The sequence below is a fragment of the Lolium rigidum genome, chromosome 3 (genome assembly GCF_022539505.1).
Source record: "Lolium rigidum isolate FL_2022 chromosome 3, APGP_CSIRO_Lrig_0.1, whole genome shotgun sequence".
Taxonomy (NCBI): Eukaryota; Viridiplantae; Streptophyta; class Magnoliopsida; order Poales; family Poaceae; genus Lolium; species Lolium rigidum.
The window spans coordinates 12780714-12800814 of NC_061510.1; the positions used below are offsets into that span (position 1 = coordinate 12780714).

General features: G+C 46.2%; 1 protein-coding gene across 1 annotated transcript; it reads left to right on the forward strand.

The window, feature by feature from the left end:
• Positions 1-281: 281 nt before the first annotated feature.
• LOC124694626 (vacuolar protein sorting-associated protein 24 homolog 1-like) lies at positions 282-10141 on the forward strand. Its single transcript, XM_047227590.1, has 6 exons — positions 282-401; positions 504-580; positions 8431-8533; positions 9356-9477; positions 9560-9754; positions 9856-10141. Exons 1-6 carry the CDS (start codon positions 290-292, stop codon positions 9940-9942), a joined length of 696 nt encoding a protein of 231 aa, XP_047083546.1. The 5' UTR covers positions 282-289; the 3' UTR covers positions 9943-10141.
• Positions 10142-20101: the final 9960 nt, after the last annotated feature.

Genomic DNA, 20101 nt, shown 5'->3' on the forward strand with positions numbered 1-20101 from the left:
ACTGTGCGACACATTCAGTTCGTGGGGACCCAAACAGATAAGAACAGAGGGTCGCCGATTTGGATCGGCCCGTTGGAGATGGTTCTCACATCAGCTACATTGTGGAAGGCCTAAGTGGGCTGAGTCGTCAGTGACAACTGACAAGGTCCAAGGATCCCACGTACAAAGCCCAAGCCCAGGTGCCTTTTGGCCCTTTTGCAGCGGCTGATTCACGACAGCTTCTCCTTCGTGGTCGCGTCGGCGTCTTTCTTTCCCCACTGCTCCTGCTTCCGGTCGAGGAGCGGCGGGGATGGAGGCGGTGAAGAGCCTTCTGAAGCCAAAGCCGACGCCGCAGCAGCAGCTGCGCGAGTGGCAGCGCCGCCTCCGTAACGAGGGCCGCAACATCGAGCGACAGATCCGAGGTCCTCCTCTCCCCCTGTTCGATCTTCACTAGCCGGCTCCGGAGCTCTGGACGACGAACTGATGGTGGCGATTTTGGTTTCGGGTGTGGGCGGCGCGCGCAGACGTGGAGAAGGAGCAGAAGAAGGTGGAGAAGGCCATCAGGGAGGCCGCCAAGCGCGACGACATCGGATCGGCCAAGGTGATTTATAATGGACTGGACATCGATGATGCCTACTGTATTTATCATTGCAGAATGGATGCCTTCTCACGAAGCACCTTCATAAGTTCTACAACCGAGCCGATCTGCCTTGGGTGAACTTGGTATGGGAATTATACTACACTACTGATTTGAAGGACTCCAAACATATCCTTTTGGTGGAGGGACTGCTTAAAATTTCCAACTCTATTCATAGGGGTGGCAAACTGTAGCTTCGGAGATGGAAAACCTCTGGTACTTTGGAAGGATCAGCGGAGATCAATTCCTTTACAAGAAAAAAAAGTCACATTTGTTTTTTTTTTTTTTTGTAAAGAATGAGGATGTTTCAACCCACACAGCTGATTTATCTGAACACTCCCACTTGCCTCTCCCTGACGAACGAACTGATTTTGGTTTTGGGTGCTGGCGGCGCGCGCAGACGTGGAGAAGGAGCAGAAGAAGGTGGAGAAGGCCATCAGGGAGGCCGCCAAGCGCGACGACATCGGATCGGCCAAGGTATTAATGGACTGGAGATCGATGATGCGTACTGTATTTATGAGTGCAAAATGGATGCCTTCTCATGAAGCACCTTCATAAGTTTTACAATCCAGCCGATCTGTCTTGGGTGAACTTGGTACGGGAATTGTACGACAGTACTGATTTGCCTCCTTCAAGATTTAGAGATATCCTTTGGGTGGAGAGGACTTCTTAAAATCTCTAACTCTATTCAAAGGGGCGGCAATCTGTAGCTTCGGAGATGGAAAATCTCTGCTACTTTGGAAGGATAAGCGGAGATTAATTCCTTTACAAGAAACATTGCCGCACTTGTTTTCTTTTGCAAAGAATGAGGATGTTTCTGTTAAATCTCGTGGATCAACTAGTGTAGATCTAATCGAGTAAATACTATCACTGTAACGAATTGTATGCATGTACTGTGAGTGGGAGAGGAAGATACTGTGAATGCTGTGATGTTTACCTTCTCCCTTGAGGAGGACGAACCTGTCGACGTTGATGTGGTGACGGCGGCGGATCCGTGAGGGAGTGGTGGCGGCGGAGCTTCCCGTCGGCACTGCACTAACCCTAATCGGTGGGTCGTCTGGTGGGGCGAGTGGCAGCGTGGATCAACTAGTGTAGATCTAATCGAGTAAATACTATCACTGTAACGAATTGTATGCATGTACTGTGAGTGGGAGAGGAAGATACTGTGAATGCTGTGATGTTTACCTTCTCCCTTGAGGAGGACGAACCTGTCGACGTTGATGTGGTGACGGCGGCGGATCCGTGAGGGAGTGGTGGCGGCGGAGCTTCCGTCGGCACTCGCACTAACCCTAATCGGTGGGTCGTCCGGTGGGGCGAGTGGCGGCTCGGGGTAACCTCGTACCGAGTGCCACCGGCCCCCACCACTCTATATAGTGCGGGAGACGAGGGGCCCACCAACCGGCGAACGGTTGGGCGCCCCCGATCAGGGCGCGGACGAGGTCAAGGGGTCGTGCCAGAGCCGTTGGGCTCTGGTGCGGTGGAGATCAATCCTAACATTCTCCCCCTTGATCTCAACTTTTCTTTTAACTTTATACTTTCATTTTATTCGTTTCATTTTGGATTAGTCCATAGGGCATGTTTCATCGTCACAGCTCTATTGCCGATAGAATCAGACACTTCTCTGTTTTGAAACAAATTCTTTTACTTTTGGGCCTCTTATGATCCAGGATAGGTAAGACTTTCCCTTAAACCCATGCCGGCTACGTGTTCCTTGAACACGCTGGGTGGTAAGCCTTTCGTTAGCGGATCCGCAAGCATATCTTTTGTCCTTGTATGCTCGAGACTTATAGTTTGATCCTGGACCTTGTGTTTCACAACATAATACTTAACCTCAATCGGTTTCTTAGCTGTACTCGACTTGTTGTTGTGAACATAAAATACTGCAGGCTCATTGTCGCAGTACATCTTTAGTGGTTTGTCAATACAATCTACCACTTTCAAGTCGGGTATAAATTTCTTTAACCATAATGCCTGCCCGTGGCTTCATAACATGCTATAAATTCTGCATACATCGTGGATGATGCAACTATCGTCTGTTTGGAGCTTCTCCACGAAATAGCTCCCCCTGCAAGGGTGAATACATATCCAGATGTGGATTTTCTATCATCTTTATCCCCGCAAAATCTGCATCTGAATACCCTTTTATTTCTAGGGAATCAGATCTTCTGTATGTTAGCATGTAACTCTTTGTGCCTTTCACATAACGCAATGCCTTCTTTACCATTTTCCAGTGTTCAAAACCTGGATTTCTTGATATCTACCGAGTACTCCGGTGATAAATGCTAAGTCAGGGCGAGTGCACACTTGTGCATACTGTAGGCTTCCAATGGCCGAAGCATATGGAACCGCTTTCATTTGATCGAGCTCGTATTGATTTTGAGGACTTTGATGTTTCCCAAAACTGTCGCCCTTGACTATAGGGGCAGGTGTGGCACTGCACTTATGCATATTATACTTACTTAGAATCTTTTCTAAATAAGACTTTTGCGATAGTCCTAATACTCCATTGTTCCTATCTCGGTGAATTTCTATGCCCAAAATATATGACGCTTCACCAAGATCTTTCATATCAAAATTTGAGGACAATAACTTCTTTGTCTCTTGCAGTAGACTAACATCACTGCTGGCAAGCAGAATATCATCCACATACAAGATTAGAAAAATATATTTCCCACTTTTAAACTTTGCATAAACGCAATTGTCCTCAATATTTTCTTTAAATCCAAATCTCTTGATTGTTTCATTAAACTTTAGATACTACTGTCTGGAGGCTTGCTTTAATCCATCAATGGATTTCTTTAGGCAGCATCCCATTTCTTCCTTACCTTCCATGATAAAACCCTTAGGTTATTTCATGTAGACATTTTCTTCTAAATCCCTGTTTAGAAATGCCGTCTTTACATCCATTTGATGCAACTCTAAATCAAAATGTGCAACTAGTGCCATTATGATTCTGAAGGAATCCTTACATGAGACTGGAGAAAATGTCTCATTGTAATCTATCCCTTCTCTTTGTGTAAATCCTTTTGCCACAAGTCGTGCTTTGTAATTTTCAGGAGGTGGCTGTTGTTGCTCCCTTTCATGCTCAACAAATGGTTCATTCGGCTCCTGACGGACAGGTTCCGAATTTTCACTCATCGTTGTCATGGGTGGAGTTGCAACAGGCGCTTGCACCACAATCGCAGGGATCGTCGGTACAGGTGCACATGGTAGCGCAAAAAATGGCTCATGAGTCATCGGATTAGGTGCATGCACCCTCTTCTCCTCAAGATCAATTTTCCGAGCTACCATGCTCCCCTCATCATTTCGTCCTCTAAGAAGACAACATGTCTCGTTTCCACAAACTTTGTGTATTTCTCTAGGCGAGTAGAAACGATAACCTTTTGACTTTTCGGGATAGCCAATAAAATGGCAGGCTGACTATTTTGGTATCTATCTTTGCGATATTTGGATTGAATACTTTGGCCTCGAGCAGGGCTCCCCCACACTTTCAGGTGGTTTAGCGAAGGCACTCTCCATGTCCATAGCTCATACGGCGTTTTGGGCACCGATTTGCTTGGTACTCTGTTTAGAATGTGAATAGCGGTTTTTAACGCCTCAATCCACAATCCCAATGGTAGGGTGGAAAAGCTCATCATACTCGCGCACCATATCCATAAGGGTACGGTTGCGCCTTTCAGCTACCCCATTCTGCCGAGGTTCGCCCGACATCGAGTACTGGGCGACTATTCCGATCTCTCGTAGAAACCTTGCAAAAGGGTCCAGGGACTTGGCCATATGGAGTATGTCGACCGTAGTACTCCCCTCCACGATCAGACCTGACTATCTTTATTCTTTTATCATGCTGATTTTCAACTTCAGCTTTGAATATTTTGAATTTATCCAACGCTTCTGTTCTTTCTTTTATTGGATAAATATAACCATATCGGGAGTAATTATTCGTGAATGTTATGAACGAATCATAACCATCCACACTTTTCACAGGAAATGATCCACATATCTCGGTGTGAATTATTTCTAGTGTTGCTGTGCATCGATTTGCACCCTTTTTAATCAACCTTTACAATTTTTTCTTTAATGCAATCGATGCGCTGTTCTATGTCTGAGAATTCTAATGGAGGAAGAATACCATTTTTAACAAGTCTTTCTATTCTCCCCCTCGAAATATGGCCTAAGCGACAATGCCATATTTCGACGATTCATCAGTTCTTTTCTTTTCTTTTGTTCTTTGTCCAACGCGGACAACACTTTTTCATTCACATTACACACAGACAACACCCACATAAGCATTATTACACCATATGGCACACTTGCCATGTCCTTCATGTTCATGTGTACTTTTCTGTCACCAGTTGCTACAGCAGCTGGGTCGCACATATCTTTGAAGAACCAGTGAACTAGCTCTTTATTCTTTCAAGATACTCCCATACGGAAGCATACTTTGCAATTGAGCCCACAATAGCGTTCTCAATTGTATTCTTTATAAATGGCACATAGCCACCCTTTTATGCTGCCATGCAGCATCATTATCCTTGTCATTTCTGACTGGATCTTTTGGTCTGACCGGCTGTGGGGAACCCAGTCCACCTCAGCACAAATCGACCTTCTTTCTTCCTTCAGTGTAGTTGTCACCTCTGAGGGTTGGAACATCATTGATACAAGTTATCAAGTAGTACCCTCCTTTAAAACTACAATGAAATGAGATCATAACAACAATTGCATGCAATAATCCAACGTTGGTCAAAATTAGAACATACAACTGTTTATGCAATTAAATCTATATCATCGTTGGGCAGAAAATAGAGATAAATGCACACCTTATTGCAACAAATCATGATTATGTCATTAATAACGTTGGTTAAAAAATAACAGAACCATAATTGTCACAATAATCACTTTGATTATCACTTTTGCACATGTTATTACAACAAAACATGATCATGCCATCAATAACGTTGGTCATAAAATGACATATCATAATTGTTTCAACAATCACTTTTAAGCAACTTTACAAATTTTAATCATCACTTTTGCATTTTTCCAAATTGAAAATGCATCTTAACTATTTGCAGTGGAAACTTTGAAGTCAAACTTTAAACTTTAAACTTTTCAGAAGCATCTCTGTTACTTTTTAATTTTCCAAAACAAATATCTCGTTGGTTCAATTTGCTCAGGAAAAACTTGACAAAAAAAAAAAGCTTCTTTTACTATTGCAGCGGAAACCTTTACTTTGAACTATTAACTTTTGAACTTTCCAGAGCCATATCTTTCACTTTTAATTCCTAAACAAATATCACGTTGGTTCTATTTGTTTAGAAAAAACTTGGACAAAATTAGGCCAAAATTGACCCAAAACTGCCTAAAAATGCCTCTGGAAAAACAAAAAACAGACAAACCGTAAAGCCGTGCAGCCAGACTTTTGGCCCACGGCCTGTGGCCTGCTCGGCCAGGGCTGCACCCACGCGCGGCGCGCAACAGCGCGGCGCACATGCTGCGGCCTGCTACGCGGCCCAGCACGCGTCGCCCACGCGGCCCGCACGCGGCCTGCCAGCGGCCTGCCCGCGGCACGGCCGGCGGAGCCCACGCGGCCCGCACGCGGCGCCGACGCGGCCCGCACACGGTGGCCACGCTGCGGCCCTCTCTGGCCGTCGGATCGAATCCGACGGCGGCCCTTCGATTTCGGCTGGTATAAAGGGGACCGAACCGGTAAACCCTAACCCTAGCCTCACTTTGCCCCTCGACCTGTTCTTTTCATCTCTCCGGCGGCTGGGAGACGACGGCGGCGGCCCGCACGCGCGCCTGGCCACCTTGTCGCCGGCGGCGAGCGGAGCAGCCTCCCCCTCCTCCCACCTTCTCTGTGCCTCCGACGGCGGCGGCGGTGAGGCTTCTCCTCCCGCGCGCCTGCCCCGCCTCGGCGCTCTCTGGCGGCTACTCTGTGAGGCCGAGATGGCCGTGGCGGCGCGCCGCCGGCGGCCTTCCTACCTCACCAGATCCGTGGCGGCTGGGGTTGGCCGTTCGCCCGCGCCAGCAGCAGCTGGCCGGGGACAAGCCCCCTGCCCTTTCTTTTCTCTCTACTTCTCCACCACCATATCCCGGCGCTAGGCCAACGGCAGAGAAGAAAACGGGCGGCGGCGCCCCCCTGTACCTCTTGGCGGCGGCGCGTGCACCCGAGGGTGGGCGCGTCACCGTCAAGCGGCGCAGAGGCGGTGCCCTTTTCCTTTGCCGGCGACCGAGCCGCAGCACGGTAAGCCGGTGAGATACATCTCCTTTTCTTTGCCCCCGGCCTGCATAGCAAGTGGGAGTAGCCCTTCTTCCCGATGCCTCGGCTTGCCGATGCGCATCGGGATCGAGAGGGGCGGCGCGGCCTTGCGGCGGCACGAACTTTGCCGGCGAGCCCGAGGGTCTCGGCCGGTTGCACTTTTCTTTCTGGTCGGAGGGATGCCATTCTTTTCTACCCGAAAAACCATAAGATCTACGCACTAGAACCGCTCTGATACCAATGTTAAATCTCGTGGATCAACTAGTGTAGATCTAATCGAGTAAATACTATCACTGTAACGAATTGTATGCATGTACTGTGAGTGGGAGAGGAAGATACTGTGAATGCTGTGATGTTTACCTTCTCCCTTGAGGAGGACGAACCTGTCGACGTTGATGTGGTGACGGCGGCGGATCCGTGAGGGAGTGGTGGCGGCGGAGCTTCCCGTCGGCACTGCACTAACCCTAATCGGTGGGTCGTCTGGTGGGGCGAGTGGCAGCTCAGGGTAACCTCGTACCGAGTGCCACTGGCCCCCACCACTCTATATAGTGCAGGCGACAGGGGCCCACCAACCAGCGAACGGTTGGGCGCCCCCGATCAGGGCGCGGACGAGGTCAAGGGGTCGTGCCAGAGCCGTTGGGCTCTGGTGCGGTGGAGATCAATCCTAACAGTTTCAACCCACACAGCTATCTCCTCAGCTGATTTATCTCAACTCTTCCACTTGACTCTCCCTGACAATGCTTTGGATGAGTTCTATGAACTCCAGACTATTGTTACTGGTTTAGAGGCGCAGCATACTCCAGATCCTTGGGAAGTGTTTGGCAGTACCACATCCTTCAAGCTGTCTAAGGCATATAAATCCCAAATGGGGCATGAAGAGATCGTACCCATTTTGAAATGGTTATGGAAGGGGTGCTGTCAATATTCCCTCTAACAACAGAAGTACAAAGTTTTCTTTTGGCTTCTTTTGCATAATAGGTTAAATACCAGAGCAATGGTACAGCACAAGAGCTTCTTCATGGATGACTACACTTGTGCCATGTGTAATTATTCAACTCTTGAGACGAGGGATCATCTATCCTTTCAATGTCCTTTTACTGTAAACTGCTGGCAGTACCTATATGTCCTAATTGGGTGCCTCCTTATGCCACTCATCACAATATCCAAGTCACCATGCTGAGTCTTAAAACTGCCACTGATAAGCCCTTTTACATGGAGATCATCATGCTGGTAGCTTGGGCAATCTGGATGACACGGGAGTGCAGCCAATTTTATATATAGCTGCAGGAAAAAAATTAAGGATGAGATGACTCTCCTTAAACACAAGGCAGTCCAAAAGGCATACATTGGCATATAGCAGACTGTGTGAATAATTTTTGCTAACTTAGCTTTAGTGGGCTTAAGGCCTTGTATTTCTCGTTTTGGTTGCTAACCTCTAGCACCTCTACCAGTACATAGCCTTATTTGAAAATTAATAAAAAAAACATAGTGGGGCCACTGTTCAGCCTAAAAAAAAGGTATCTATCTGTGTGTTGACGATGAATTCCCTTTTCAGGCGCTGGCCAAAGAGGTGGTTCGATCGAGGAAGGCGGTCAACCGGCTCTACGAGAACAAGGCCCAGCTCAACTCCATCTCCATGCACCTTGGCGAAATCGTCGGTAATGAGCTATCTCCAGCTCACCCATGGCCTCTACCTAGCTATTATTGTAGACAGTTGGTAAAATGCTAGACATATATGGTTGGTTGCTCGGGATATATGTGTCTTCAGTCTTCACAGTGTGCCATTAATGCTACACAAGTTCTGAAAATCAGTCGAGTTAATGTGCATCTTTTTTTCTAAACATACGTGCTGATCTACATACTAGTTTAAACTTCCTCAACCGAGGTGGGAGTTGACTGGACCTCAAGCTTCTATGGATCATGACATAAAACTTAACCTCGGCCCAAGAACATGCTTTAGTCTATAATAATGCAGGAAATACAGTAATGTGCTCACGAATATGTGGACTCTGCTTCCTTAGCTTGTACAGACTGTGTGTTAAAGCTTAATTGCTCTAATTGTATTTTGTATACCAGCCAGTCTACTTTCAAGTTTGGTATTTCTCATGAATCATGTGGCTTGAGCTTCAGATGACCTATATCATCTTTTGTTGCTTGCTCGTGAATACATGACAGACACTAATGTCAACATTAATATGTAGGTTCTGTTCTTAGATGCTACAGAATGGGTTATGAAGCTTACTTCGTCGCGAATTTACCAGCCATGGTACTTGCAAGTGCTATTGTTCGTGAATCCCGTGACTTGAGCTTGAAATTACATATATATTCCCCGTTTCTTGCTTACAAGTTGGAAGAATAAGTATTTATGTGACTAGCTTGGTTTAGCTTGTCACAAGAGCCAGTGTTCCATTGGTTATGCAACTGTTTCATTATGAACTGAGGTTTGTACTAATGTATTGCCATGTTTTGTAATCTTTCAGCCACTACCAGAACAGTAGGTCATTTGTCCAAGAGCACCGAAGTGATGAAGCTTGTCAACAACCTGATGAAAGCCCCAGAGGTAGCTGTCACTATGCAGGAATTCAGCAAAGAGATGACAAAGGTATACCAGACCTCTTCTGAATGTTTCTCTTTTGTTTTGTTATACCAGTACCAGTTCTGGCTTCATGGTTGCTATAATGCAGGCTGGTGTCATGGAAGAAATGGTGAATGATGCGGTGGATTCAGCACTGGACAATGAGGACATAGAGGAGGAGATTGACGAGGAGGTTGATAAGGTCCTTTCTGCAATTTCCGGGGAGACTGCTTCCCAACTTCCAGATGCTGTCCGGAAACAAAAAGAGCAGGTCACACAACCTTCGACAAGTCAACCTGTAGAGGTAATATACTGCAATTTGTGCTTTCCCTGCATATTGTGCAATCTTAAATGTGTTTTGCTGTCTCGAGTCCTAGCTTAACAAGGAGTTTTCACCATGTGCAGAGAACTGCTATAGCAGAATCTGTTGATGACGACGACGAGGATGAGCTAGAAAAGATAAGAGAAAGGCTTGCTAAAGTGAGGTCGTAAAAGAGAATTGATGTGTTCACATGTATAATAGTCCATTTGATAATGTATGTTCGTATGATACACAAGTTGACAGATGACTTTCTTTGTCACTGACAATCTAATTCATTCACCCACATTCACCGGCGTGAAGTTGCCAAATTGCTGTTGTAACTTTTAAGGATCATCTCTCGTGTGATGTGTCCTGTATTTCTTCTGGTTTTCTACTTCTTGTGAATACACACAGTTATTCTATAATCATATTATCTCAGTAATCCTGAAAATTGCACTTCATCTGTTGTTTCACTTCAGTTTAAACAATGGTATGTTCTGTTCAGTTTTGCAGGTTCTGGAAGCACTGGACAATGCTAGCGAGCAAGCTATGAGGAGAAGAGTTAAACTTCAACAGGAAAAAACCATGCTGGACACGCTGGGGGGCGGTTCGATAGTAGTGGAGTTGCAGGCTCCTCCGGCAGCAATGGCGTGATCGTCCTGTCTCCCATGCTGTACGCACCAGAATCCCCGTTGCCATACTCGTCGAGGAAGTAGATGCAGTCTTGTCGAGCTCCAGCGGAAGCAGCAGGGACAGACTTGGAGCACTGCTTGCTCACGAAGAGTGCCTGCCCCTCCAGGGCGTCGACCTTGTTCCACTGGCCGCTGCTTAGGTCGGCCTCGACGACGGAGAGCTCACGATCCCAGCCTGTGGACTCAAAGTACCAGACATCGCTGATCCATCGCCTCACCATGAGCAACTTGCTATTGGATTCCACTAGATATCGCTTGACCTCGTGGATACCTGGGGAGGGCCTAGGAGGGAGATCAGAAGCGCAGAGGATCCGCCTGCTGAAGCGTGGCCTTTTCTCGTTGTTGTGGAGCTGAAGACCAAGGAGCTTACAGTCCTCCCTGGTGATGGCGTGGATCTTCCCACCAAAGATAACAATATCGCAGATCTTGCCAATGTACCGGTCAGTCCGCAGTACTTGGCACGACTGAATCTTGCCGTCTGGCCGGCAGATAGAAGCCAGAACGCCGGATCCATAGGTGGACCTGAACAGAACCGCTACAATTTGAGGCGCTGAGGACACCACCACCTTCATGATATGGGTACTCTTGACGTCACAACCCTTCAGACGAGTGGCTAGCTCGGGGAGAGGGGTCACATCGCTGGAGAAGGTGTTCATCAGAGAGCAGTGGCCGTCGCCATGCAGGAGAAAGAGCATATTCTCGCCGGCGCAGTAGCAGCTCGTGCCATCGTCCGAAAGACGCACATGGTGGGCGGTGTTGTTGCAGACGTCCAAGAGGGTGCCGTCGTGGAAGGCGAGCCAGGGTAGCTGCGGCGGAGACTGGTGCAGCATGGGGGCGGCGCTCAAGCGCCACGAGCGGCACACGGCGCGGAGGCGGATGCGGTCGGCGAGGGAAGGGAGGCCGCAAAGTACGATGCCGAGGAGATCGGACGGCAGGTCCGGCCATGTGGACGGGCGCCGAGGTCTTGAAGCCTCCATTGATTGCCAAGATGAGTAGCGAATTATTTGTCCTGGCAAAATATGAGAAGATGAGTTGTAGATGGATTTGGGTTTGTGTCCTACGAAGCGTGATTTATTTGGGCTCCCCTAAACCAAAGGTTTCCGTTTAGTTTCTGCTCTTCTCAATATATGAGACTGGTCTGACATGGGACTCTATGAAAGAAACTAGGAGTAGATTGTTATTTTCACATCCCCATAAAGTGATGTTGGAAATTTGCACTGACTTAGTGAAATATTGCAGTTGCACGGAATACGCATCGAACCATTGAGCAGGAACTTGTGAGTTGTGACACAAGCCTACACGGCTAGACTTGTATCCCATCTCTATGCTGGTTTCCCTCCGATAAATTTGCCCGTCTCTGTTTCCAGCCATCTCCTTCGGTGTTACATCGAGCAGAGAGAAGAGTGAGCTGGTTCTCCTGGTTTGCCAAGAGGTTCCGTCACATTCTCCCTCGCACCTATGTCTGCCGACGCTCGCACGCGACGACGTAGAAGAAGGTACTCTAGTTGGGGAAGCTCGCCGGGGGGTTCCATCGCAGGCTACCTCGCGCCGGTGTCCGCCATCGGTTCAGACCCCAAGTGCCAGTTCATCGTGGATGGGAGGCTTTTGCTGGAGTGAGAATTCATGGATCCGGTGGAAATGCTCTACCAATTTGACAACATTCGGATTGCTTCAAAAATTTATGTCTAGTATATTTTTCTTACTCAAATTAGAAGTTATACTTGTTCATTAATAATTATATTTTGGTTTCAACCGTTTGATATGTATATATTGAGGGTCTTAACTGTCTTCAGGGGCGGAGCCAGGATTTAGGTATAGGGGGGGCGAGGCATCGGCGGAGCCAAAAAAAAAAAACATTTGGTAGACGAGCAAGTAAATGAAGTGTTTTCCTTTCAAATATCTTTCAACATTAACCTTGCCAAGTCAATAGCAAAGAAATATCGAATTTAGAGCCTTAACGCCTCATTCTTTGACATTTTATTTAATAGGAATACCAAATTATAATTTGTACAGAGTATATACATGTTGTAGACAAAATTGTTGGATTTTCTTGTAGCAGTTCTACCAGACCCGAACGGCAAATCGTTGCTGATTGGCTAGGTTAGCAATTCTACCAGATTTGATAATTGTGCACACACGTGAACAACTATAGTATACGGCATAATGATATCAGCGTACCTCCAGATTTAAGTCCTTGATTGAGGAGGTCGACGATGGTGCGGTTAGCGCAGCAGTCGGCAAGGAGAACACCATTACTAGATCGCTGTCCTGTTTTGCTAGAAGCTGGCGTTTGGTGTACACGAGGCGGCAGGCTCCATGGTAGATCGATGGGAGAAGAATCAGATTTACTATTGGTTTAGGGATTTAGGGAAAGGAGACGATTAGATTTATTTTAGGGGAGACGAATAAGATACGCACTTGCCGCTCGTCCAGGGCAAACAGAGCGCAGGTATCGGGAAAATAATTGAGCTCCAAGCCTAAACTGGGCCGATTGGTGGGCTTCGATGTCTACAGGGCTACAGATGCGCCAGAATAGCTACTTTGGATAGGCCTGTAGTGCTAATGCGATGATTATCATCGTTGATTAGGGAGCGACTACTGCTAATACGTCGACCTAATCGTTAGGGGGGGCGATCCGGGGGGGGGGGGGGGGGGGTCTGACCCTGCTCGCCCCCCGGTCTCCACCCCTGACTGTCTTGCTTTTAATAAGGCGTAATTTACACTTTAGTGTAGAGAAAACAAGGGAAGGAAGCAATACAAAAAAAAATGATGGCATTGTTGTGGCCACATAGATACGAAATATGTAATGCCATTGTTAAGTTGGGCGAAGGTCCGACAAGCAATGGGTGGCAGCGCTGAGGAGCCAGAGGAGGGCCATCAGTTTCTGTATCTTTTCGTTTGTTTATTTTTTTATCCCTAATTTAATTACTAGTAGAAAATGGGCCTACAGTTCCGGTTCATTTGGACCTTCAGTCCCGATTTTTCAACCGGGACCAACTAGTCGGGACTAAAGGCTTAACCCTTTAGAGCATCCTCACTCGTCTCCCCGACGAGGCCCCCGAGCGACGTTTTTCCTATCCGGACGGCGAAATTCGGCCCAGTCGCGCCCCCGGTTCCTCGTTTTCGTCCGTATTTGGCCCTTCATCCATCCGGCGAGCCCACGCCATCCCCGGCCCCCCGGGGAGCTATCGGGGAGTCCGGACGAGTGAAAAGCGGGGAAGGGCCCGATCTGTCGGCGACTGGACACACGAACCCCACCACCACCTCGCTCAAAATCCCCCCACCCGCCGTATCTCTCTCGCCGCCGGCACCACCCCGCCGGCTTGTTGACCAGATTCCGCTGTCCCTCCTTCCCACCTGCCTATATTCCCACCGTCTTTCGACGACGGCCTATCTGCCTGCTCCTCCGCCCGCCTGTTTTTCGACGACGGCCTATTCCTTGTCGTTCGCGTCTCGGCTAGCCTCGACCACGCCCGTCAGGTGTTCGTCCATTTGCCTCGCCGGCCATGGACTCAGACGAAGAGGAGGAGCAGATGTTCGTCGAGCTTATGCGAGAAGAGATGGCAGCCGCCGCCCAAGACGAGGAGCACATGATGATCCTCGGTTGCTTATCAAACATGTACGCCGGGGTGGCAACTGGTCGACGTGGTGGGTGATACGTCTCCGATGTATCGATAATTTCTTATGTTCCATGCCACATTATTGATGATATCTACATGTTTTATGCACATTATATGTCATATTTATGCGTTTTCCGGAACTAACCTATTGACGAGATGCCGAAGGGCCAGTTCTTGTTTTCTGCTGTTTTTGGTTCCAGAAATCCTAGTAAGGAAATATTCTCGGAATCGGACGAAATCAAGACCCAGGCATCCTATTTTGCCCGGAAGCATCCGGAACACCCGAGAACCGCCGAGAGGGGGCACGGGCCCACGGGACCATAGGCCGGCGCGGCCCGGGTGTGGCCCGCGCCACCCTATGGTGCCGCCGCCTCTTCGACCCTCTGACGCCGCCTCTTCGCCTATAAGAAGCCCCCAGACCTAAAACCACGATACGGAAAAACCACGGTACGAGAAACCTTCCAGAGCCGCCGCCATCGCGAAGCCAAGATCTAGGGGACAGGAGTCTCTGTTCCGGCACCCTGCCGGATCGGGGAAGTTCCCCCGGAAGGCTCCTCCATCGACACCACCGCCATCTTCACCAACGCTGCTGTCTCCCATGAGGAGGGAGTAGTTCTCCATCGAGGCTCGGGGCTGTACCGGTAGCTATGTGGTTCATCTCTCTCCTATGTGCTTCAATACAATAATCTCATGAGCTGCCTTACATGATTGAGATTCATATGATGATGCTTGTAATCTAGATGTCATTGTGCTAGTCAAGTGAATTTTACTTATGTGATCTCCGGAGACTCCTTGTCCCACGTGTGTAAAGGTGACGAGTGTGTGCACCGTGTGGGTCTCTTAGGCTATATTTCACGGAATACTTATTCACCTGTTATGAATGGCATAGTGAAGTGCTTATTTATATCTCTTTATGATTGCAATGTGTTTTGTATCACTACTATTCTATGTGCTACTCTAGTGATGTTATTAAAGTAGTTTTATTCCTCCCTGCACGGTGTAATGGTGACAGGTGTGTGCATCCGTGTTAGTACTTGGCGTATGCTATGATCATGATCTCTTGTAGATTATGAAGTTAACTATTGCTATGATAGTATTGATGTGATCTATTCCTCCTACATAGTGTGAAGGTGACGAGTGTGCATGCTTGTGTTAGTACTTGGTTTAGTCGTGTTGATCTTTCTTGCACTCTAAGGTTATTTAAATATGAACATTGAATTGTGGAGCTTGTTAACTCCGGCATTGAGGGTTCGTGTAATCCTACGCAATGTGTTCATCATCCAACAAGAGTGTAGAGTATGCATTTATCTATTCCGTTATGTGATCAAAGTTGAGAGTGTCCACTAGTGAAAGTCTAATCCCTAGGCCTTGTTCCTAAATATCGCTATCGCTGCTTGTTTACTTGTTTCTATCGTGTTACTACTGCTACCATATTACCACCATCGACTACACGCCAGCAAGCTATTTTCTGGCGCCGTTACTACTGCTCATACTTATTCATACCACATGTATTTCACTATCTCTTCGCCGAACTAGTGCACCTATTAGGTGTGTTGGGGACACAAGAGACTTCTTGCTTTGTGGTTGCAGGGTTGCATGAGAGGGATATCTTTGACCTCTTCCTCCCCGAGTTCGATAAACCTTGGGTGATCCACTTAAGGGAAAGTTGCTCGCTGTTCTACAAACCTCTGCTCTTGGAGGTCCAACACCGTCTACAAGAATAGAAGCTCCCGTAGACATCAAGCTATTTTCCGGCGCCGTTGCCGGGGAGGAAAGGTAAAAGGTACTCACACTCCGGATCTCGGCTACTAAGCTATTTTCGCCGTTGTAAGTACTCGAAGCTATTTCCTTTAGATCCTGCAATTGCATCTTTTTGTTTCTTGTTTACACTAGTTTGGCATAATGGACGACAATGAGCTTCTTATTCTATTTCCTGATTTAAGACATGGATGGTTTGATGCTAAAATTAAAAAACCCATGGAACATATTAGTATGAACACTTTGAACATCATTGTTGCTAATGATATGGAAAATTCTAAGCTTGGGGAAGCTGGTTTTCATGATCTTTTTAGTCCCCCAAGCATTGAGGAGAAAATTTTCTTTGATGATACTTTGCCTCCTATTTATGATGATTATAATGATAGTGGTCTTTTGGTGCCACCTACTATGGAGAGTAAATTTTGTTGTGATTATACTATGCCTCCTACACTTGATGAGAATAATAATGATAGCTACTTTGTTGAATTTGCTCCCACTACAACTAATAAAATTGATTATGCTTATGTGGAGAGTAATAATTTTATGCATGAGACTCATGATAAGAATGCTTTATGTGATAGTTATATTGTTGAGTTTGCTCATGATGCTACTGAAAGTTATTATGAGAGAGGAAAATATGGTTGTGGAAATTTTCATGTTACTAAAACACCTCTCTATGTGCTGAAATTTTTGAAGCTACACTTGTTCTATCTTCCTATGCTTGTTACTTTGCTCTTCATGGACTTGTTTATTTACAAGACTCCTATGCATAGGAAGCATGTTAGGCTTAAATGTGTTTGAATTTGCCTCTCGATGCTCTCTTTTGCTTCAACTACTATTTCTTGCGAGTGCATCATTAAAACTGCTGAGCCCATCTTAATGGCTATAAAGAAAGAACTTCTTGGGAGATAACCCATGTGTTATTTTGCTACAGTACTTTGTTTTATATTTGTGTCTTGGAAGTTGTTTACTACTGTAGCAACCTCTCCTTATCTTAGTTTTGTGTTTTGTTGAGCCAAGTAAAGTCTTTGATAGTAAAGTGAATACTAGATTTGGATTACTCGCGCAGAAACAGATTTCTTTGTCTGTCACGAATCTGGGTCTAATTCTCTGTAGGTAACTCAGAAAATTAAGCCAATTTACGTGAGTGATCCTCAGATATGTACGCAACTTTCATTCAATTTGGGAATTTTCATTTGAGCAAGTCTGGTGCCTCAATAAAATCCATCTTTACGGATTGTTCTGTTTTGACAGATTCTGCCTTTTATTTCGCATTGCCTCTTTTGCTATGTTGGATGAATTTCTTTGATCCATTAATGTCCAGTAGCTTTATGCAATGTCCAGAATTGTTAAGAATGATTGTGTCACCTCTGAACATGTTAATTTTTATTGTGCACTAACCCTCTAATGAGTTGTTTCGAGTTTGGTGTGGAGGAAGTTTTCAAGGGTCAAGAGAGGAGTATGATACAATATGGTCAAGGAGAGTGAAAGCTCTAAGCTTGGGGATGCCCCGGTGGTTCACCCCTGCATATTCTAAGAAGACTCAAGCGTCTAAGCTTGGGGATGCCCAAGGCATCCCCTTCTTCATCGACAACATTATCGGGTTCCTCCCCGAAACTATATTTTTATTCCGTCACATCTTATGCACTTTGCTTGGAGCGTCGGTTTGTTTTTGTTTTTTGTTTTGTTTGAATAAAATGGATCCTAGCATTCACTTTATGGGAGAGAGACACGCTCCGCTGTAGCATATGGACAAGTATGTCCTTAGGCTCTACTCATAGTATTCATGGCGAAGTTTCTTCTTCGTTAAATTGTTATATGGTTGGAATTGGAAAATGCTACATGTAGTAACTCTAAAATGTCTTGGATAATTTGATACTTGGCAATTGTTGTGCTCATGTTTAAGCTCTTGCATCATATACTTTGCACCCATTAATGAAGAAACACTTAGAGCTTGCTAATTTGGTTTGCATATTTGGTTTCTCTAGAGTCTAGATAATATCTAGTATTGAGTTTTGAACAACAAGGAAGACGGTGTAGAGTCTTATAATGTTTACAATATGTCTTTTATGTGAGTTTTGCTGCACCGTTCATCCTTGTGTTTGTTTCAAATAACCTTGCTAGCCTAAACCTTGTATCGAGAGGGAATACTTCTCATGCATCCAAAATCCTTGAGCCAACCACTATGCCATTTGTGTCCACCATACCTACCTACTACATGGTATTTATCCGCCATTCCAAAGTAAATTGCTTGAGTGCTACCTTTAAAATTCCATCATTCACCTTTACAATATATAGCTCCTGGGACAAATAGCTTAAAAACTATTGTGGTATCGAATATGTACTTATGCACTTTATCTCTTATTAAGTTGCTTGTTGTGCGATAACCATGCTTCGGGGACGCCATCAACTATTCTTTGTTGAATATCATGTGAGTTGCTATGCATGTCCGTCTTGTCCGAAGTAAGAGAGATCTACCACCTTAATGGTTGGAGCATGCATATTGTTAGAGAAGAACATTGGGCCGCTAACTAAAGCCATGATTCATGGTGGAAGTTTCAGTTTTGGACATATATCCTCAATCTCATATGAGAATAATAATTGTTGCCACATGCTTATGCATTAAAGAGGAGTCCATTATCTGTTGTCCATGTTGTCCCGGTATGGATGTCTAAGTTGAGAATAATCAAAAGCGAGAAATCCAAAATGCGAGCTTTCTCCTTAGACCTTTGTACAGGCGGCATGGAGGTACCCCATTGTGACACTTGGTTAAAACATGTGTATTGCAAAGATCCGGTAGTCCAAGCTAATTAGGACAAGGTGCGGGCACTATTAGTATACTATGCATGAGGCTTGCAACTTGTAGGATATAATTTACATAACTCATATGCTTTATTACTACCGTTGACAAAATTGTTTCATGTTTTCAAAATAAAAGCTCTAGCACAAATATAGCAATCGATGCTTTCCTCTTTGAAGGACCATTCTTTTTTACTTTTATGTTGAGTCAGTTCACCTATTTCTCTCCACCTCAAGAAGCAAACACTTGTGTGAACTGTGCATTGATTCTTACATACTTGCTTATTGCACTTGTTATACTGCTTTGCATTGACAAACTATCATTGAGATATACATGTTACAAGTTGAAAGCAACCGCTGAAACTTAATCTTCCTTTGTGTTGCTTCAATGCCTTTACTTTGAATTATTGCTTTATGAGTTAACTCTTATGCAAGACTTATTGATGCTTGTCTTGAAATTACTATTCATGAAAAGTCTTTGCTTTATGATTCAGTTGTTTACTCATGTCATTCACCATTGTTTCGAATCGCTGCATTCATTACATATGCTTACAATAGTATGATCAAGTTTATGATGGCATGTCACTCCAGAAATTATCTTTGTTATCGTTTACCTGCTCGGGACGAGCAGGAACTAAGCTTGGGGATGCTGATACGTCTCCGACGTATCGATAATTTCTTATGTTCCATGCCACATTATTGATGATATCTACATGTTTTATGCACATTATATGTCATATTTATGCGTTTTCCGGAACTAACCTATTGACGAGATGCCGAAGGGCCGGTTCTCGTTTTCTGCTGTTTTTGGTTCCGAAATCCTAGTAAGGAAATATTCTCGGAATCGGACGAAATCAAGACCCAAGCATCCTATTTTGCCCGGAAGCATCCGGAACACTCGAGAACCGCCAGAGAGGGGGCACAGGCCCACGGGACCATAGGCCGGCGCGGCCTGGGTGTGGCCCGCGCCACCCGATGGTGCCGCCGCCTCTTCGACCCTCTGACGCCGCCTCTTCGCCTATAAGAAGCCCCCAGACCTAAAACCACGATACGGAAAAACCACGGTACGAGAAACCTTCCAGAGCCGCCGCCATCGCGAAGCCAAGATCTGGGGGACTGGAGTCTCAGTTCCGGCACCCTGCCGGAGCGGGGAAGTGCCCCCGGAAGGCTCCTCCATCGACACCACTGTAGGATAACGTTGCATAGAAAACAAAAAATTTCCTACCGCGAACACGCAATCCAAGCCAAGATGCAATCTAGAAGACGGTAGCAACGGGGGGGTATCGAGTCTCACCCTTGAAGAGATTCCAAAGCCTACAAGATGAGGCTCTTGTTGCTGCGGTAGACGTTCACTTGCCGCTTGCAAAAGCGCGTAGAAGATCTTGATCACGATCGATTTCGGCGCCACGAACGGGCAGCACCTCCGTACTCGGTCACACGTTCGGTTGTTGATGAAGACGACGTCCACCTCCCCGTTCCGG